The sequence below is a fragment of the Glycine soja genome, chromosome 5 (genome assembly GCF_004193775.1).
Source record: "Glycine soja cultivar W05 chromosome 5, ASM419377v2, whole genome shotgun sequence".
In the NCBI taxonomy this organism is placed as follows: Eukaryota; Viridiplantae; Streptophyta; class Magnoliopsida; order Fabales; family Fabaceae; genus Glycine; species Glycine soja.
In genome coordinates, this window is record NC_041006.1 from 39,042,580 (window position 1) to 39,061,322 (window position 18,743).

Here is an 18,743-nt window from a genome sequence, read left to right on the forward strand (position 1 = left end):
ATTCGTGTAAGCCACGCGATCCAATAGCACGTGATGTCCATGTGTCGGTAATAATTAAAATATTAGCAGTGGTATTTACTTTCGCAACCCTTAAATTTGATTAAATTGATATTTTGAATTTGTAAACTTGGGAAAAATTGATTATATATTGATTTCATTAAGATGGAGTTTAAATTAAAGGGAAATGGCACCCAATACTCTAATGTTTCTGATTAAAGAGATAATACAAAATTGTTATAATGCAGAAAAATGTGTTTCCTTATGACTTTTAAATATGCTCTTGTTTTTTTTTTAAAGTTTTTTTAAAAAACTTTTGATGTGTTTTTAGGTAATTGGTTAACAAAATCCATAACTTTATTAACAAAAATACTGTAGTTTGAGTCAACTTAACTCTTATTTAATTTAGGGTCTTGTCAACTAACTGTTTAAGATATTAAAATATCAAAGATTTTATTGAAAACACATGAGAACATATTTAAAAATTATAGGGTATGGATTAACATTTGTTATGAAATTTTAATCCTAATGATATAAATGATTTCTCTTGTGTTTATGTTTAAACTTTGTTTATGAAAAATGATTCCTTAACTCCTGTTATTTTAGATGCTTATACCTGGAGGGAGATAAAAATGAAAGACAAATGATTGATTTATAAAATAATATGATTAATGATGTAATAAGATAATAAATGAATGGTGTTGATAAGGTGTTACTATTTAGTGAGTGTACAAAAATTAACTTTTTTTTTTTTACTTTCTTGCATTGTTGTTTCATTATCTATAAAATTATAAACTTTTGGACCATTTTTTTATATTGTACTGTAACATTTTTATTATTTTATAGTAAATGCTAATTATCACCTTAAGGATATTGGTTAAGAAAATAAAAGAATTTTTTTATTGAAATACTAAAAAATGTGTTCTCTTATGATTTTTTAAATGTGCTCTCATTTGATTATTAATAAAATATTTTCTTTTAATTTCTTACTCATATTTTTAGGACATTAGTTAATAAGACTCTTTAAAAAAACATGTAATAGCTTTAATGAGAAAAAAAATTAATGTTACAAATAGTTTCTCTCAAAAAAAAAGTTTTATATGATTATTCTAAATAATTTAAAACATTGTAACCCTATAAAACCAAAATGAACATGAAACATCATTATTACTTTTCTCAAATTTATAACCAAAATGTGAAGATAAGAAATTGTTTTTAGTTTTAAGTCCTGTTATTTGCAATACTCCTATTGTTAATTAAGAAAATAATAAATATTTTTTTATTAAAAATTACAATAACAATGCATTAATATTGATTACATTAACTATTATACTTTTTAATAAATCATTTTATTATTACTCCTTACCTTAAATAGTACTTAATTTTATATTAAATTTTAATAAATCATTTTATTGCAAAGGATTGAATCCGTGTTGCTAAATGTTGAGTCCTTTAAATGGTGTTTAATTTATGTTGCTCGCTTTCAGAGGGTCAATCTAGCATGTATGTTATGGAGTATTTGGAAGAGAGAAAATGGAAAGACTTTGGAATTCTTGTGATGAGCAGAATATTGGATTGTTGAGTAGAGCTCGTGTAGCTTTCAGTGAATGGAAAATTAGCTCAACATATAAATTCTTATGAAATCCAAGGTGAATTGCTATCAGATTCTGTGGTGTGGATTAAACCTCCTGCTAGTTTTTTAAGATGTAATACTGATGCAGCCTCCTGCTAGTTTTTTAAGATGTAATACTGATGCAGCTTTTTTCGTGCAGGATGATATTAGAGGTTTTGGAGCTATTGAGAATTACATTTAAAAATGTTATAATGTTCAATCACACTTTGGCTAGGAATTCTAAAAATTATGTTGACTCACAAATCTTTCATTTCAGCCCTCATTGTATTCACAATCTTATTGCAATAGAAATGAACTGATTTTGCTAGCTGCTGTAAAAAAAATAATACTAGTAATTAAATGAATAAAGATATATGAATCATGTTTATTTTAAACATCTCACCTAGACACTTATTATTTTTTGTCTGCGTGTCTTTCTATCATATCATAAATCCTATTAAACATATATTTTTTTTCTTTTTTTTCTCTCTTTCCCTAAAATGTCTAATAAAATATTTTCCTAATTAAATTTGCAAAACACAAACATGCATATGAATGGTGGATTGATGATCCAATTTCAACTCCCGTCCCGGTTTCCCAACAAGAAGTTTCCTCTGTTTCCGTTCTGCCAATTCTTAAGGATATCATTCAGCACTGCCCAACTTGCTGCAAGTTACTAATAACTTAAGTGGTTGTGCATTTGTGAAGCATCGCAATCACTTTCGACATGGCACTTGTCAACCAGCTTAAACAACTTTGAATTTATTAACTGTAACAAGACGAAGCATTCCATTCTATTTTAAGATTTGAACAACTTTACACATGGAAAATCATGTTCTTTGTCACATGAACTAACAAAGGTTGATTTTTCATTAAGTGAGATATTAAACTCATCTAAAAACAAAATGGAAAAAGAAGGGTAAAGAAACTCTCTTCAACCTATTACAGCATGAAAATAATTAAGATTAATTAGACAATGCATTGACACAGCTTCCCTTGCTCGATCGAATCTTCCAAGCTTTTTCTCGGCACATAATTAAGCTAGGGAGGTGTAAGAGCAGAAAAGGGGTTGGAGATGGTGTCATTTGAAAGTAGTATCAGAATGTACGAAGGAGATGGGGCTGTAGTATGTGGTAAATGGGCTCTCATGATTGTGCACACCTTCATAAGTTGTTATCACATAGCTGGAGTCATCTCTATCCCTTTCCACCCTTTTCTTCACACTGCATCCTCCACTTGAACATTTGTAGTAGTTCCTGTCATCATTAATGGAATTTCCTAATTAGTCACCTACTTGAAAAACTTCATGTATTGATTGCACTGTAAGCATTAATTAACTAATCCTCAAAAGGGATGGAACAATAATATTATTCCTTCCGTACTTATTTATAAAATATTATTGACTAATTTACGTTTATAAAAAAATATTAAATTTAGGTATTATCATTAGTTCAAAATTCTGTTTTTGTGCATGTTTTTTTATTGATACACATCAATAAATAATAATTTTATTTTATACGTTCTCTAATTTCACAAAACAATGGTACAAAAATAACCATGATCTGTATTGTGTAATGTTTATTTTTCACTAAAGAAATGAAACAAGGGGAGACCAGTCATGAAAGGAATGAAAAAAATTCCAGTGAGAGTCACAAAATTGAAGAAGGATGAAAGAAAGAAAAAAAGTTGAAGGAGAGACGGGAACCAAAAAAAGAGTTATCAGAGCAAAAGTTTTTTTTTTTTTTTTTTTTACTTTAAGGCCATAGTGTGCATATAACAAAAAAATTATCCCTAATTTATATAGTAACATTTTAAAAACTTTTATGTTTCATTGTAATTATTTTTAAAAGAGCTTAATTTCTATTTACTCACATTGTAAAAAGCTTTATACTTTTATTTTTTATTTTTTGGGTGATCAAAGATTAGGAGTGTTTCGACCCATTAAGTCCGAGACTTATTTCATTCTTTTTGTGTGATTGTCATTGGCCCTAAGAGAATTTTATATACAGTTAAAATTGAATACATGTTCACCCATTAATTAGATTGTTATATTAAATTAAAAAATTGATCTCTCTCAATGAACTTTTTTTTTTTCTTAACTAGCAACCTGGATTACAAAATGTTAATTTCTTTCAAATAAAACAAAATATTTGATCCCCACAAACAACTATTATCAATTTCAAGCAGACGAACACCCAAAAAGAAAAAAAGGATAAAAGAAAAAAAAAAGAATAGAGACTAAAGAGCACAAATGTCATATTCACCAAGCTATTTCATCTAATTTCTAAATTTTTTTAGAAATTGAAAAACTTGTTTAACGGTTTGAAAAATATTTTTTTAAAGTAATTTTTAGTATTTTTTTAAAACATTATTTGAATTATCATTTCAGGTTAATTTTTAATTTTTTATATTTTATTCCCTTTTTAACATTAAAATATTTATTCAATTTTTTATTTATATTTTTTAAAATTATTATTTCAATTATTTTATATTTTTCAACCACTCCAACAATTAATTTTACTGAACATTTATAATTTAATAAGTTAATTTAAAATTTTTAACTTTTGATTAATTTTTTAATTAATTTTGTCAACCGTAATATCAGTAACAAACCACGTTAAGAGCACATACAGTGACCAGATAGGTACTTATTATAGAGAGACCACCTTGCTTACTATATAAGCAGAAACAGCACACATTTAAACTGGGGTCCATTGATAACACCCAACTTGCATATACGCTAGAAGGACAACATAACAGTCCCCATCCCAAACCTTTAATATAATACCAGTGGCCACAAACATTATTAATCTATAGCCATATTGGTGAACCTAAGCTATTACATGTTGGTGCCCTAATATATATATCCCACTAGAAGGAGCTTATAATGTAAATGATGTCCCGTGAGTTATTAAGTACTAGAGCCAGGTATCAATTAATTTGTTTCATAGCCTACTAGGTCTAATTGGTTTGGAGTGTAAACTTTTTTTTATAATGTATTGAAATTAAACTTAGTCTTATTTATCTAAATTTGTTATATAATAACAGTTATTTTAAAATAAGAAGGTTCAAAGTGCAAAAAAGTACGTCAATAAATAATATCTTACTTCATTAATACTATTAGTAATATTTTTTTTTTTACCTTAGATTGGGATTGCTCTTCACAGACTTCTTGCCGTACTTCCTCCACTTGTATCCATCATCCATGATCTCAAGCTCTGATTTGGTTCTGAACGCGATCCTTGGACCCACTCCTCTTTTGTTTTCATTAATCCCATTTTTGCACTTCCTGCATAACATTATTCAATATTATAGGTGTTATTTTCTGTTATATGCATTACAAAATTAATTTTTGGACACCCATGACACTTATTTAACACGAGAAAGAGAGAAGAGATAAAACTATAAGTAATATAAGATGATAAGAAGAGATAAATAAAGAGAAATAATGCATTTTAATAAAGTGTATAAAATTGTAGGATATCTAAGCATCATTAGTTCATTTCATTAACGTATCATTTTCCTGTTTGTAATGAAGGAAGAGAAATGAAAGAGGGAAGAAGCACTTGCATGTTATTGTTCTTAGAGGTTGCACCAGTGCTGAATCCGTGAGTGGGATCACAGAAGGTTGCTTTTTCTGATGACTCAGTGCTTTGTGATGATCGAGAATCTTGATGATCAACATAGTCATCGAGCATGAGATAATCAGATAGTGCGATCTCAGGGGAAGATGGAGTCATGCTGACTACAGAATTATGAGCATGATATTGATGAATATTGGGATAAGGATGAGGGTTTCCAAAGTAGAAGTCCATTGCTGATAACTAAATATGGTAGCTGGTGAAAATAAAGACTATGGTGTGTAAAGCATTTGGCCCTTTTATATATGAGTGTGAGTTAAATTAGCCAATGGTTTTTATATATTAAAAACAATGATATCTAGAAGGATATAAATATAGTTTAATTTCCGTATTATGCTTTTCTATGAACGATCCTTCCAAACTCTTTCCTAGATGATGCAATGAGGGTTCCTCTCGGATCCTCTTGTCAACGTCAACCACACGAAGGTGAAGTCATGGGATGATGTCATTGTAAAAAAGGCCACAAAGGCACTACCATATTATAAATTATTTAATGTAATTTAGTTATATCTTTAAATAGATGGTTGCATATGTATGTTTTAATTGCATCGCTGACCTATTGTTGGATTTTACCCTAAATAATTAGCACTTGGGTTTCATTATCTCATCATTTAAATCAAAAGTTAGCTAGTTATGCACGACAGCATCAACAATTGAGGGCTTGTGGCGGGCGGAGAGATATTCTTTGACAAGTTTTAGTTCACTAAAAATAACAAAAACTGCCGCTGGATGGCTTCTCTAGCTTAATTAGACTTTTCTTTAAGACTAGCTTAATTAGAATAAGAATTGCAGTTTTGTTATAAAAAAAATTTGTAGCTCATAATTGTCTTATTAGATTCGAGGATTAGATCTAGATGGTTGTACAATATAATATTAGAGTATGGATGATCTAAGATTAAAAGAAAAATACTGCATTTTGTATTAGCTTATGGCCCCTTAATTATGCAGAGTCAGTCGTCTGAGTTAATTATTTCTATTCATACCTCTAGAGATAGAGATGAAAATTAAAAAAAAAATCCGTTGATAGTTTGTCCATCTTTTCTTTTAAATTTCATTTACTTATATTTAATTTTAAATAAATTATATATTAAGCTATTAATTATATTTTAATTAAAATAATATAAAAAATATCAAATAACATTAATCATAAAAATTAAGAACTAAATTATATTTTTAAAACATGATATGAGACTTGACCATTTCATAAAGTAATGATGTAATAAAAGACAATATATATCTGTCGGGTGTGTGGGTGTGTTATCAGTTTTGTGAAAATTTCAATACCCAGTTCACACTATCTTTTGAGTTTGGTGGTCATATGAATATATCATACCTGTTTTTTACATAACATTAACAGGTAACACATTTAAACCATTTTTTTAAATTCGATTGGAAAACTTCTAGGAAGTTGTTATCAGAAATGCAATACCAGATTACTGTGTTTATTTGGCAAGTGTAAGCAATAAATTAGTCAAGTATCATATATAAAAAATAATAATAATAATAATTTATTATATACGATAAGTTATTAGCTTTTATAATATTTATGATAAAAATCATATTGAAAATAATTTATTGTTAAATAACAATATAAAATTAATTTATATTATCTTATTAAATTTATATACAAAATTTATACATAATAAATATACATAAAAAAAGACTTTTAAATGTATATTAGGAGTACTATAAATAAATATTTAATAACATTTTTAACCATTATTTTTTCAAAACACTCATAGAATTATGTATGTAGTCAAAGGAGGAAATAATGTGACGGTAGCACTGTTGAGGAGTACTCCTTGACGATAGTCACACTAGTCAGATAAGGGGAAGGAGACCCTGGGTATGTGGAGTGCACTGCTCAGAGCTTTTGATAAGTGAGACTAAGACACATCAAATCAAAACTAATATGATGTATATTTGGGAAAGTACAAGGAAATAGCTCATATGATAAGATAAACATTGACTTCAAATAACAATATATTCGTCAATGTCATTCCCACCCTACACCAAGCACTCACGCCGTCATCATGTTTTGATTCAATGTTATTTAGTGCGAGTCAATGGTCACGTACAAGCATTATATATATTCATGTGCAGAATTAGTGTATGTTTGGAGCAGCCTTTATATCCTTTCAAACTCAGTCTGTCCACAGCAAGCTCTTTGTAACTTCTTCGTTAGGTGCTTTGAAATTTGTGCTGCCAAATTATTGGTATAATTATTCTAGCACAAAAGTGTACTTCTGTGGAGGGAGAAAAAGAATAAAGAACGTGCAAGTGATATACTTTAAAATCTAATGCGAGGATTTGGAAGAAAGAAGCGAGGCTCACGAAGAAGAGATGAAATTACCCGGAATTGACAAGAAGCAAAAAAGCAATAAAAGGAAAGGAAGCTAGTCTACAATAAAAAATAAATAAATAACTATTTTGAGAAATGATTACTTGATATTTGCTGGTGGGCGACTAGGGAATGAGATAGATGTTGGGGCATGAGAGTGATAGCCAAGTTTCTCATAGCTAGAAAAAAAAATCTTTTTAATTCTACAATATAAAGTGCATTAAATTTATAAATAGTTAATAGTTAATGCTGTATCTCACTGTAATTTCATTAGTGTTATTGTGCGCTGTAATGTGAATAGATCCTTAAATATCTTCATTGAATAGGTTTATTCATAATTAAGCAATAAGATGATGTACCTGAAAGTTAGAAAAATTAATTGGTTGAAAAGTTGATTTATTAAATTATAATTATTCAGTGAGATTGAGCATAAAGTGATAAAAAAAATCATGAAATTATAATTTATTTAAAAGTAATAACTTGAAATTAGATAAATATATTAAGAATAAAAAAAGAAAATATAAAAATTAAAAGTTAAAATTTTATATTTTGAAAAATATTATTTCAATTAACTTTCTAAAAAACGTTAAAAGTTAAAAGAAAATTATTTATTAAATAATTAAACAAACTTTTCAGCTAATTAGAAAAGTTAAAAACTAATTGAAATGTAATCTTATTTTTATTCTTTGACAAATATTAACCAGTGTCATAATATTAATTAAGAAATTTAAAATATAAATATTTTTTATTAAAAGATAAAAAATTATAATATCCATAGTTTTTTTATGTTCTCATATAATTTACATAATTAATATTTTATCATTTTAGTTTCTGAAATAATAACTTAGTACATTGATAACAATAACCTTATCCTTTTATGTACCTTATTATAAAAATATAAGGATATACTGGATAGTTAACAATGATAAGATAACTATACGGATAAAAAAAACATGATAAGATAGTTATAAGAAAAACACATGATAAGATATAAAAATAGTTTTAAAATATAATGAAATAAAGGATAAGTTTTAATTTTACGGCACTAAATAATGAATCAGATAATATTAGTGTGTCATCGTTCATGGCAAAGTCAGATATAAAGTATGCTCAATGCCAAAATTATTATTTCTATAAAATTACATATAATTTTTTAAAAGTAACTTTTAATTTAATTTTATAAATTTTAAATTTATAAAAATACAAAATAAAAATATAATTTTAATTAAATTATACTAGCACAAAACTATGTTTTTTTTTTTACTTTCTAACTTAACTTCCCTCACCTATAATAACTAAACCAATTAAATAAGATAAAGCGTATGATAAGATTGTTATATCCTAATTTGGTAGCAAACAATTTATTACAACGTGATATGATGAATATATAAAATTTGGATAAATTTAATACTATTAACTAAACTAATTAATTTATTTTATATTGATAAATTAATTAATTTAGTTTGATGAATAAATACAGGAGAAAGTATTTTTTCTCCTTTATTTATATTTATTTAGTTTTGTCGTTGGAGTAATAGACACATATCAACATGCATGAGTCGTATGATACTATTTCTTGATGGTACAGGTTGTATGGTATTTTGAATGTTTCTTTTTTTTTTTTTTAGGTCAGTAAAAAGAATGTATTAACAGTGGGTACAAGGGATACCCATCCCATATACGAGTGAGATCACATGAAACCAAGTTTCCAATTACATAGAAAACCCCCCAAGCAGTGGTTACGATATATTTAGTGAGACTCTCAACAAATATTAGGTAACCACTAAAGCAATAAAGAGCTACCCCTGTATCCATATAATTTTTGTAACCAAGTATTTTTTCAACAAATATTTTGAATGTTTCTTGAAATGGATTCATAACAAAATTATAATCAAGTATTCTTTCATCACGCATCTAAGATATAAAGCATATCAGACTGTTTTATCCTACATTAAAGTGACATCACATGTGGCACGTGTGTTTTGTATTGATCATGCGAAAAATATAATGGAGCAAACCACATTAGACAATAACTTATGAATAGCACACCACCAAAGTGATTTGGGGTCAAAATTACATTGGGTAAGCTACCCTTAATTCTCACATTATTTCAGTAATTTCTTTTATATATTTATTTCCGTAAATTTCAGTGAACAGCAAAGAATGTATTAAAAAAGTGCCGTAAATATTTCTTCAGTTTGGTCACTTAAAAGTAGGGAGGGAGACTTAAAACAAATACGAGACATACAAGTTTGCAATTCTTCCCAAAATTAGAACAAAAAGAGAGAGAATCATTGTTTTGTACGTTAAATGGTCTTCTGTTAAAAATATATATTAAAGAGAGTCTTGTTAATTAGTTTCAATTAGTTAATTATATATATATATATATATATTGGAATTCATATTTAGAATGTATTTGAAATCATAGTAAAAATACTTTAAGGACACTTTTTATGAAAAAATTTCTATTTTGAATTCTTTAACCTAACCTTTGCTTATTTAAATGACTAAATAGCCCTCTTCTTTGTGCATATTTCGTCTTATAATAGGAATGCTTATGTCATTTATATATATATATATGTTTAATTCTAGCAAACAACTTACAATTCACTCTTCATTATTTTTTTTCTTTTCATTTTTTTTCACTTTCTTCTCTAAACCATTTTTTATTGTAGTGTTTAATAGATTGAAATGAAAGGGAAAGAAATAAAAGTAATTTAAGATTAAAAAAAATTTAAATTAAAATAAAATATAAAATGTGAGTTTTATCTTATTTGACTGTTTATTTCACTTTTTTCAATTGTCTTTCACCTATATCAACCGGAGGCTAAACCAAACATACTACTGAAAATGAGTGTGTTAGACATTACCACCACCACTCAAATGCTAGTTGTCACACCAAAAAATGCTGGTTGTCACAAAAAAACATAGTAGTGCTGTAAATTAAATGCAGGCATCATCGGTTCCTTCACAATGTGTCAGAATCAGATCAGATTACAACATAACTGATCAACTGAATAGCGTTTCTCAACTGTCCAACCGTGAAGCATAGTGTAGCCTGCTGCTTTATTTGCAGCTCATACAGATTCAGATTTTAGATCGAACAATGAGAGGCAAGCACGTATATTCCAAAGTCAACTAAAAAAAAAACTGTGACATGACAACTTTTTTATAGGTTAAATATAATAATAATGCTCCGCTGTCACTAGAACGTTGTTTTGGTTTGCTAATCACATGATCCTCACCTGCATCATTCAAATGCAGAAAAGGGAAATGAAAGGAAAAAAAAAAAAGAAGCAATTCCCCACAAAGGAGGATACTCATATCACCAACCAAGAGGAATCGAGAACTTCCCTTTTCTCTCATAAGGCCACACCAGTTGTTTCCTTCTTTTCCATTTCCATTTCCCATCCTTGAGAAATAGAGAAGATTGTTCTTTCTGCCAACTACCCTTTTGAGCTTTGAGTCTCCAACATGGACATTTCACAGAGAAAGAGAACTTTGCTTAAGATCATTGTTCTTGGTGATAGTGGGTATGTATGCCACCTAGTTTTAAATTGTTTCCTTTCCAAATTTTTCATCTTCAATTCCCTTTCTTTTTGTCTGTTACTTTAATGAGATTATTACTTCATGGAAGCTTCTCCATTGATAAATGTGAATGTTAATTTATTCCTTTTTCCTCATCTTATTTTCAGGGTGGGAAAGACTTCCTTGATGAACCAGTATCCATTTTCAGTTTGAAAGCCAAAAAAGCAAATAGAAAGTGAAAGTCTGTTAGTTTTTCTGATGTCAGTGATTCGCAGTAGGTGCATTATTCATTCCAAATCATGAGTGCTTTTGAGCTTTCCACTGTTTCCCTTTTTGTTTTGTTTCGTTTTTCCGACGAGTCTCTGTAAAGTCACGACCAGCATTGGTAGTATATGAGTTGGCAGTAGTTGTTTTGGAATACACTGGTTCAGGTCCAGCTGGCAAAATATTATTGGGTGCTTAACAACTAAAATTAGTAGAGTAAATGAAGTTATTTTGCATATTGATAATATTTTTTCTGTAGTTATTAGTATCTTGATCTGAATTTACTTAAAAACAATAGCCCAAATTGGCTTTTTAAGTTTTTTAATACTGAATTTGTGTTTGACAAATGGCATGCTACCATAAAGTCATTGTGTAACTTAACTACGAATTCAGATATGTTTATAGAAAATTCAGCCAGCAGTATAAAGCTACAATTGGGGCTGATTTTGTTACCAAGGAAATACAAGTTGATGATAAACTCGTAACATTGCAGGTGAGCTATTTAAATTTTCCTGAAAGTTTCTTTCCTTTTACATTTTCTCTTTGCATTATGTCCGAGTGTATGAAAAAAGTATCAACATCAGTACTTTTATTTTTTTGAGTGACACAATGAAAGTGAAAATATAATATTATGGCAGATTTGGGATACAGCAGGGCAAGAAAGGTTCCATAGTATTGGGGCTGCATTTTATAGAGGGGCAGATTGCTGTGTTCTGGTATATGATGTAAACATACACAAAACATTTGATACACTAAACAATTGGCATGATGAGTTTCTTAAGCAGGTGTGTTGTTACTTCTTTCAAGCCTCGTGTCTTCTTTCCATACTCGTTAATAAGTGGTTTCTGTCTTTTGTTTGGATTACGTTGTCCTTGAGTTGAAGTCAAACCAAACCAAGTCAGATGAGTCTTTCTTTTAATTCAAACTGAGCAGACATGGTTAAATGATTGGATCAAATTCTGCTTAATCATGTGAAACTGGTTTTAACGTTATCTACATTTTTGTGTTTGACCTCAGGGAGATATGAACGATCCTGAAGCATTTCCCTTTGTATTACTTGGAAACAAGGTTGATGTAGACGGTGGAAACAGTAGAAGGGTATGGAATATACCCCTTCCTTTTGCAATGATTACATTTTCATACAATTGTTAGTGTAAAGAATTGTACACTTTCCACCAATTATAAATTACTTTAGGTATAAGTATGTAACTTTTAATGTAACTATTATTATAAATATACGGTTAAATGACACTACGCTATGGAGCCCATTCTAATTAAATTTTATATCCAAATATTTGAACCTTTTCATGCAAGGTATTTGAAGTGATCACTATTGGCTTGGCCCTGCTATTTGTTTCCAGGTCACTGAGAAAAAAGCTAGAGACTGGTGTGCTTCCCGGGGAAACATACCATACTTTGAGACCTCTGCGAAAGAGGGTTACAATGTTGAAGAGGCTTTTTTATGCGTTGCTAAAATTGCACTAGAAAATGAACACGATCAAGACATGTGAGAATCAACTTTTTGTACTGGCAGTACCTTCTATTTTTTGTTAGACCACTCAATTATCTCTTTAAATTCAACATTCGCACCTTTTTCTTCTCTGTTATGAATTATGATGATAGGTTGTGGTAATTCTTCATAAATGCTAGTGCTAGTGCTACCCAAATCCAATTCTTGTTAGTCTCTAATATTGTTCTGTTCATGGCAGTTATTTTCGAGGAATCTCTGAAGCAGTTTCAGAAGCAGAACAACGAAGTGGTTGTGCATGCTGAAGTAGGATGTAAGAAGATTAATGTGTTTTACTGAACATATTTGGTTTTGAGCTCTGGTACAGTATCATTTAATTCATTAAGGTGTAGTGTCTATTTTTAAATCCCGAAATTGGTACACATCGTACGGGTTTCTAAATCTCAGTATGTGTGGAAAACCTTCTTTGTACTCTCTTCAGATGAAATTTTTATTCTCATGCTCGAATCAAAAGTTATGTAAATCTTTTTTTGTATATTTTATTTATTGTTAAGTATGTCATGTAACCTTCTCTGTACTCTTTACATGATGAGCTTTTAATTTTAATGCTCAAACTAAATGTTACGTATATCTGTTTTGTATATGTTAACAATTAACAAGTATGTCATGGCTTCTAAAAGTATTAATTAAATAATTAAAGAAATTAAAAAAAAAATTGTTTTTCTGTACAATAAATCAACAGCAATGACAAGGTTTTAACATAAGATTTTGCGCAAACTACTTAAATTCTTCTATCACTAGGCGGATTCTAATAGGCAGAAGAAAAAAGTTTGCTATTGATGTAGTAATTAACTTAATATAGAAAGCTCAAGACGTGTCATAAAATGAAAAGGACGTGTGATCCGTGAAGTAATAAAATATAGATGAATTCATTTTTAAGAGTAATAATTTAAATTTATCAGAGTGAATTACATTTTAAAAAAATATTAAGTGAATTGGATTTTATAAAGTGTTAAATAAGTTTTTCACCCCTTAACTATTTTATTTTTTTAAGAAGTTTGGTATTGATGTAGTAGCTTAATATAGAAGCTCAAGACGTGTCATAGAATGAAAAGGGCATGTGATACATGAAGTAGTAAAATATAGATGAATTCATTTTTAAGAGAGATAATTTAAATTTATCAGAGTGAATTGCATTTTTTAAAAAATATAAAGTGAATTGCATTTTATAAAGTGTTTAATAAGTTTTTTCACTCCGTAACTATTTTAAAATTTGATTTTTAGTCCTGTAAATTTAAGGGTTTATTTTTAGTCTTTTATTTATTTTCCATCAATAATTTTGGTTGCTGACATTAAATACAAATCATTAACAGTGTATTTGATTGCTAGGAAAAGGAAAACAAGTGTGATTAATGAAAAGGAAAAAAGAAGAAGGAATGAACGAGAGTGAAAAATGAGGTTATTTGATTGACATAAAAGATGTATGAAAATGAAGAAATATTTTGAATTATAGTGATTTATTAGATAATAAAATAAATGAATAAAAATAACTTTTTTTACAATTACAATTATACCGTTGTATTTATTACCAACTTTTTCTTCTTCCGCTGGTCATCAATAATAAAAAAACCATACTCAATTATGTGATAATCAAATATGCCAAAAGCCATAATCGATTACTTGAACCAATAGAATCGAGTTTTTGACATTTTGTTGTTTATTTTATTATTATTTCTTATACAAATGTTTAGAAGCAGGGGGTGTAGAAAATTTTTAAAAGTGAAAAATAAAAAAAAATAACAACAACACTTATACAATATACCAGTACACTTATTTATATATAAAAAAAACAAAATAAAAGGCAGAAACTGTACTTATTTGGAATTCCTGAAAATTTCGCGGCCGATTTTAACCGATTGCGTAGAAATATATCAAATTCTAAAACTCACCTGCACACGACACACACGATGGTTGAAATTTGAAGCAAAGCACGTGTTTGTGTGTGTAGTTCTCTCTCTCTCTCTCTCTCTCTCTCCAGGCTCCAATGGCTTTCTCTGCAATGACTAGCATGCACTCTCCTCAATTTCTCCGCCTTCCCATCTCCCTTCCCCGTTCTTCACCCTCTGGTCGATTTTCACCGCCAATTCTCAAACGCCCTAAACCACTCTCCATTCGATCAGTTTCAATTCCTGGTACATTATATATTACTTCCTCGTTTATGAATTTGCCGTTAATTTCTCTGTTAATTAGCAACATCAATGACAAATATCATAATTATGATTACAATTCCATCGCTTAGAATATGATACATCGTGATAGAGTAAATTATTTCTGGTTTGTAGCAAAGAGGGACCCACTTTTTTCTATTTGAAGGTTTTGTTAGGAAACCATTGCAACTTGCAAACAAATCGTTTGCTCGTAATAAGATATCCGACTATTTGCATGACGATTTTGCCCACCCTAGTTTCTGGGAAGGTTTTGGGTTCCTTTTAATTTAAGTTTACTGCATTTTTCTTATCAATATAGTAATGGTGCCGGAACTCTTTTGTTATAATTTTTGCTTCCTTATATGGTATATTGACCTTGTAGACAGATTTCTTACCCTTTCATTTAGGGTCTGTTTGGGTAAATGGCTTAATTAAGCACTTGCTGAATAAGTGCTTATGTATAAGTGTAAGTTGTTTCTATAATCCAAGGGAAAATAAAGTTAATCTGTTTTCATATAAATTGTAAATTGTTTTTACAAGTTATCTTGGATGGCTTATTGAAATAAGCTGAAAACAGATTTATGGACAACTTATAAGCTATTTTCATAAGCTCTCACAAACACCTATACCAGTGTTTTTGCGATAAGATAAGTTTAAATTAGCTGTGAATAAGCTCTTCCAAATTTACTCTTACCTTTTTCCGCCTCTATCATTTGTTTTATTCTGCAAAGAAAGGAAAATAAGTAAATAGTCCAATAAGCCAATGAAAGATATGATGTCAGTCATGTTAGTCTTTGAATAGTAGAAATTACACCTAAGGTTCTTAAATGAACATTTCTTTGGTCAAAGTAGTCCTTGTTTCAGGGAATCAGGAACCTCAGAGACTAATTTGACTAACTAAATGCATATTCAAGGACCACAATTGTGTTTTCCATTAGGGATTAATATGAGCAACACTGTTTTTTAGGGACTAATTTGATTATTTACAACATCAACCAAGCGTTTTTGCACTAGGTGGGTTCAGCTACATGTGGCAAATGATGACATAATATTTTGTTGTAAATCATGTTCTGTTTGACAATTAAAGGAATATAATATGAGTTCAAATTTGATATTTTGTACACTTACATGTAATGAGCTAATGATGAATTGGAACACCATTAGAAGATCTTGACTTCCTAGGTAGTTGTTATGATAGGAAAGATTTCAAAATCGTTTAATGATTTGGCATTACATAATTAGATGATGGTGTAAAGAAGTTTTACATTTGCACTTTTAATTAGGCTCTGTATTCATAATTTCATATACGAAGATTTAGATGATGGATAATAGACATTTTGAAGTTCCCAACCTAAAGAACTCTCAGCAAGTTATTGTTATTTGGACTAGTGCTCTCAGTAATTCCAACGAAAAACTTGGAGTTTTCTGTTATTGACATTCACTCTGTTTTAATATCATTAACTAGATTGCAGCAGCTAAACAGTATACTTTGAATTTTGTTATATACTTGTGTATGTTATGTGAAATACTTTTTCTGCCACGCTCAATACTTTTTTGGTCTTTGCTTTCGCTCACCCCACCTCAATATCTTTCAGCTGCACCAGCATCAGGGTCTCTGGCCCCTGCAATTTCTGTTACGGATAATGCGCTGAAGCACTTGAATAAGATGAGGTCTGAACGAAATCAAGATTTATGTTTAAGAATAGGTGTCAAACAGGGTGGGTGCTCTGGTATGTCATACACAATGGATTTTGAAGACAGGGTTAATAAAAGGCCAGATGATTCAATCATTGAGTATGAAGGTTTTGAAATTGGTATGATTCATATTCTGTTTCTTATCATTAACATTTATAATTCACAAGCTTTAGCTACATCCATTATAACATGCAATTTTACTGGTTGATTTGTCAAGATTGCGAATGCACTTCACGTTACAAACCATAATTTCTGAATAAAATTATTTTCCTAATTAAGCTATTTGACCAAGACAAAGTGTGTACTGGTTGGCACTTGGTAGTTGCAAATAGGTGGAGTGGAGGATACTAAACGGGCTGTAGTGGTGTTGATAATATTAAATTATGTTTTTATGTGGTTGAAGGTTTTGGTTCAATGTTTATATACATGAGTGATTTTAGGCTTTTAGCATGTAAAAATGTCTTTGCACCGAAAATACCTTATTCTTTACTTGGGAGAGGGAGGGAATCTATGGAATACAAATGGTTTAAAACTTAAAAGAATATTTCTTTAACCAATGGCAATAGTGTCTGATTGATTTTATTTAGAACATAGCATTTCCTCCTACAGGGATTAACTAAGTTACCTGGATCCAACTTCCAACTATCTTTACAGTTTATGCCCATTTTTTTGCTTAATGTATCAACTAAGTGTAATTCACTTTAATTTTATTTTCAAGAAATGAAAGCCAACCCCCTACTAGCTCTATGTTGATTCAATAGGAAAAAAATTAAATCTTAAACTGAATTGAAAGCTTGGTCCCCTCAGCATGATCTTTTTTGCTTCTTTTTCAGCTTTGATTGCTAGAGTTTTTTGCATTGGAGAAACAGTTAAAAATATTGTTATTATTATTATTATTACTGTTAAGACGGCACTTGGATTGCTTCCAGTATTAAGCTTACTGTATTTGGTAAAATAAGAGAAAGAACAGTGAGCAAACTGTCTTGCACCTTACGCCAAAACAAAAATGATGCATGTATATGGTGTTTATGGTATTGGAGACTTTCCTCTATATATTTCTCTGATCAATAAACCATAAGCCACTGCATGATTTTGACTTCTCCATTTATTTCTGCAGTTTGTGATCCTAAGAGCCTACTCTTCATATTTGGCATGCAATTAGATTACAGTGATGCTCTGATTGGGGGAGGCTTCTCTTTCAAGAATCCTAACGCGACACAGACTTGTGGATGTGGTAAATCCTTTGCTGCCGAAATTTAGAACCATGTTTATAGTCAATAGTTTGTTTCTACAACACTCTGGACTAAATATAGACTTTTATTACTAACATAAATATATTTATATGCATTGTCAAAAAAAAAATGTACTGAATGGAATGCTTGTTATTTGTATTTCTGTTTGTATTTGTTTCGCTGCATCATTAGTCATTCATCTTTTCAATTTGTTTAAGGAAATCTGTTTATTATCGCGTTCATGGTTAATGCATTTTTGAATTGATGGAACGAGAGGGGATGAAATGGAATGAACTAAATTGTAATGGAATAAAACCTTCATCCCATCTCTGTTTGGATTGTTATGATGGAATGAAACAAAATTTCAATTCCATCTTGTTACTCCCAAATTGAAGCGAAAGAAAAGTGAAGGTAAAAGATGAAATAGATCCCACTAATTTTCATTATATTCCTACTTCATTTTACATTCCCTTTCATTCTATCCTCTTTTACTAATTCAAGCATAGCAGAAAGTACCTGTTGATTGCTGAAGTATTGCAGAAATTAGATAAAAACTGCTGTATTTTATACAACTTTTTGCAGTTGATTCACAAAAATAATTATGTTTCTTAGTTTCAGGAATATCACAAGGAGAATTATAACAAGTTGTTTTTAGAACACTAAAAATTATTGAAAAATACTAATGATATATTCTCACCATTTTATTCAACATCGTAACTTCTAAAAGTTATTTATTAATTTCTTAACTAATAATTTTC

General features: G+C 29.4%; 3 protein-coding genes across 5 annotated transcripts; 2 read left to right on the plus strand and 1 right to left on the minus strand.

Moving 5' to 3' along the window:
- Positions 1 to 2,355: 2,355 nt before the first annotated feature.
- LOC114413170 (probable WRKY transcription factor 50) lies at positions 2,356 to 5,492 on the minus strand. The gene is made up of 3 exons (XM_028377403.1): positions 5,180 to 5,492; positions 4,752 to 4,898; positions 2,356 to 2,865 (listed from the first exon to the last, which is right to left on the minus strand). Exons 1-3 carry the CDS (start codon positions 5,422 to 5,424, stop codon positions 2,691 to 2,693), a joined length of 567 nt encoding a protein of 188 aa, XP_028233204.1. The 5' UTR covers positions 5,425 to 5,492; the 3' UTR covers positions 2,356 to 2,690.
- Positions 5,493 to 10,468: 4,976 nt separating this feature from the next.
- LOC114413171 (ras-related protein Rab7-like) lies at positions 10,469 to 13,481 on the plus strand. Of its 3 annotated transcripts, none has more exons than XM_028377406.1 (7): positions 10,477 to 11,124; positions 11,287 to 11,313; positions 11,777 to 11,876; positions 12,022 to 12,168; positions 12,401 to 12,481; positions 12,698 to 12,890; positions 13,093 to 13,481. In XM_028377406.1, exons 1-6 carry the CDS (start codon positions 11,066 to 11,068, stop codon positions 12,866 to 12,868), a joined length of 585 nt encoding a protein of 194 aa, XP_028233207.1. In that variant the 5' UTR covers positions 10,477 to 11,065; the 3' UTR covers positions 12,869 to 12,890; positions 13,093 to 13,481. The 3 variants fall into 3 exon arrangements, with proteins under 3 accessions (XP_028233208.1, XP_028233207.1, XP_028233206.1); XM_028377405.1 differs by having other exon boundaries at positions 10,507 to 11,124; positions 12,745 to 12,890; positions 13,093 to 13,358; XM_028377407.1 differs by lacking the exon at positions 12,022 to 12,168 and having other exon boundaries at positions 10,469 to 11,124; positions 12,745 to 12,890.
- Positions 13,482 to 14,781: 1,300 nt separating this feature from the next.
- LOC114413172 (iron-sulfur assembly protein IscA, chloroplastic-like) lies at positions 14,782 to 18,218 on the plus strand. The gene is made up of 3 exons (XM_028377408.1): positions 14,782 to 15,043; positions 16,654 to 16,872; positions 17,871 to 18,218. The coding sequence occupies exons 1-3, from the start codon at positions 14,896 to 14,898 to the stop codon at positions 18,011 to 18,013; spliced, it is 510 nt and encodes a 169-aa protein (XP_028233209.1). The 5' UTR covers positions 14,782 to 14,895; the 3' UTR covers positions 18,014 to 18,218.
- The last annotated feature ends 525 nt before the right edge of the window (positions 18,219 to 18,743 follow it).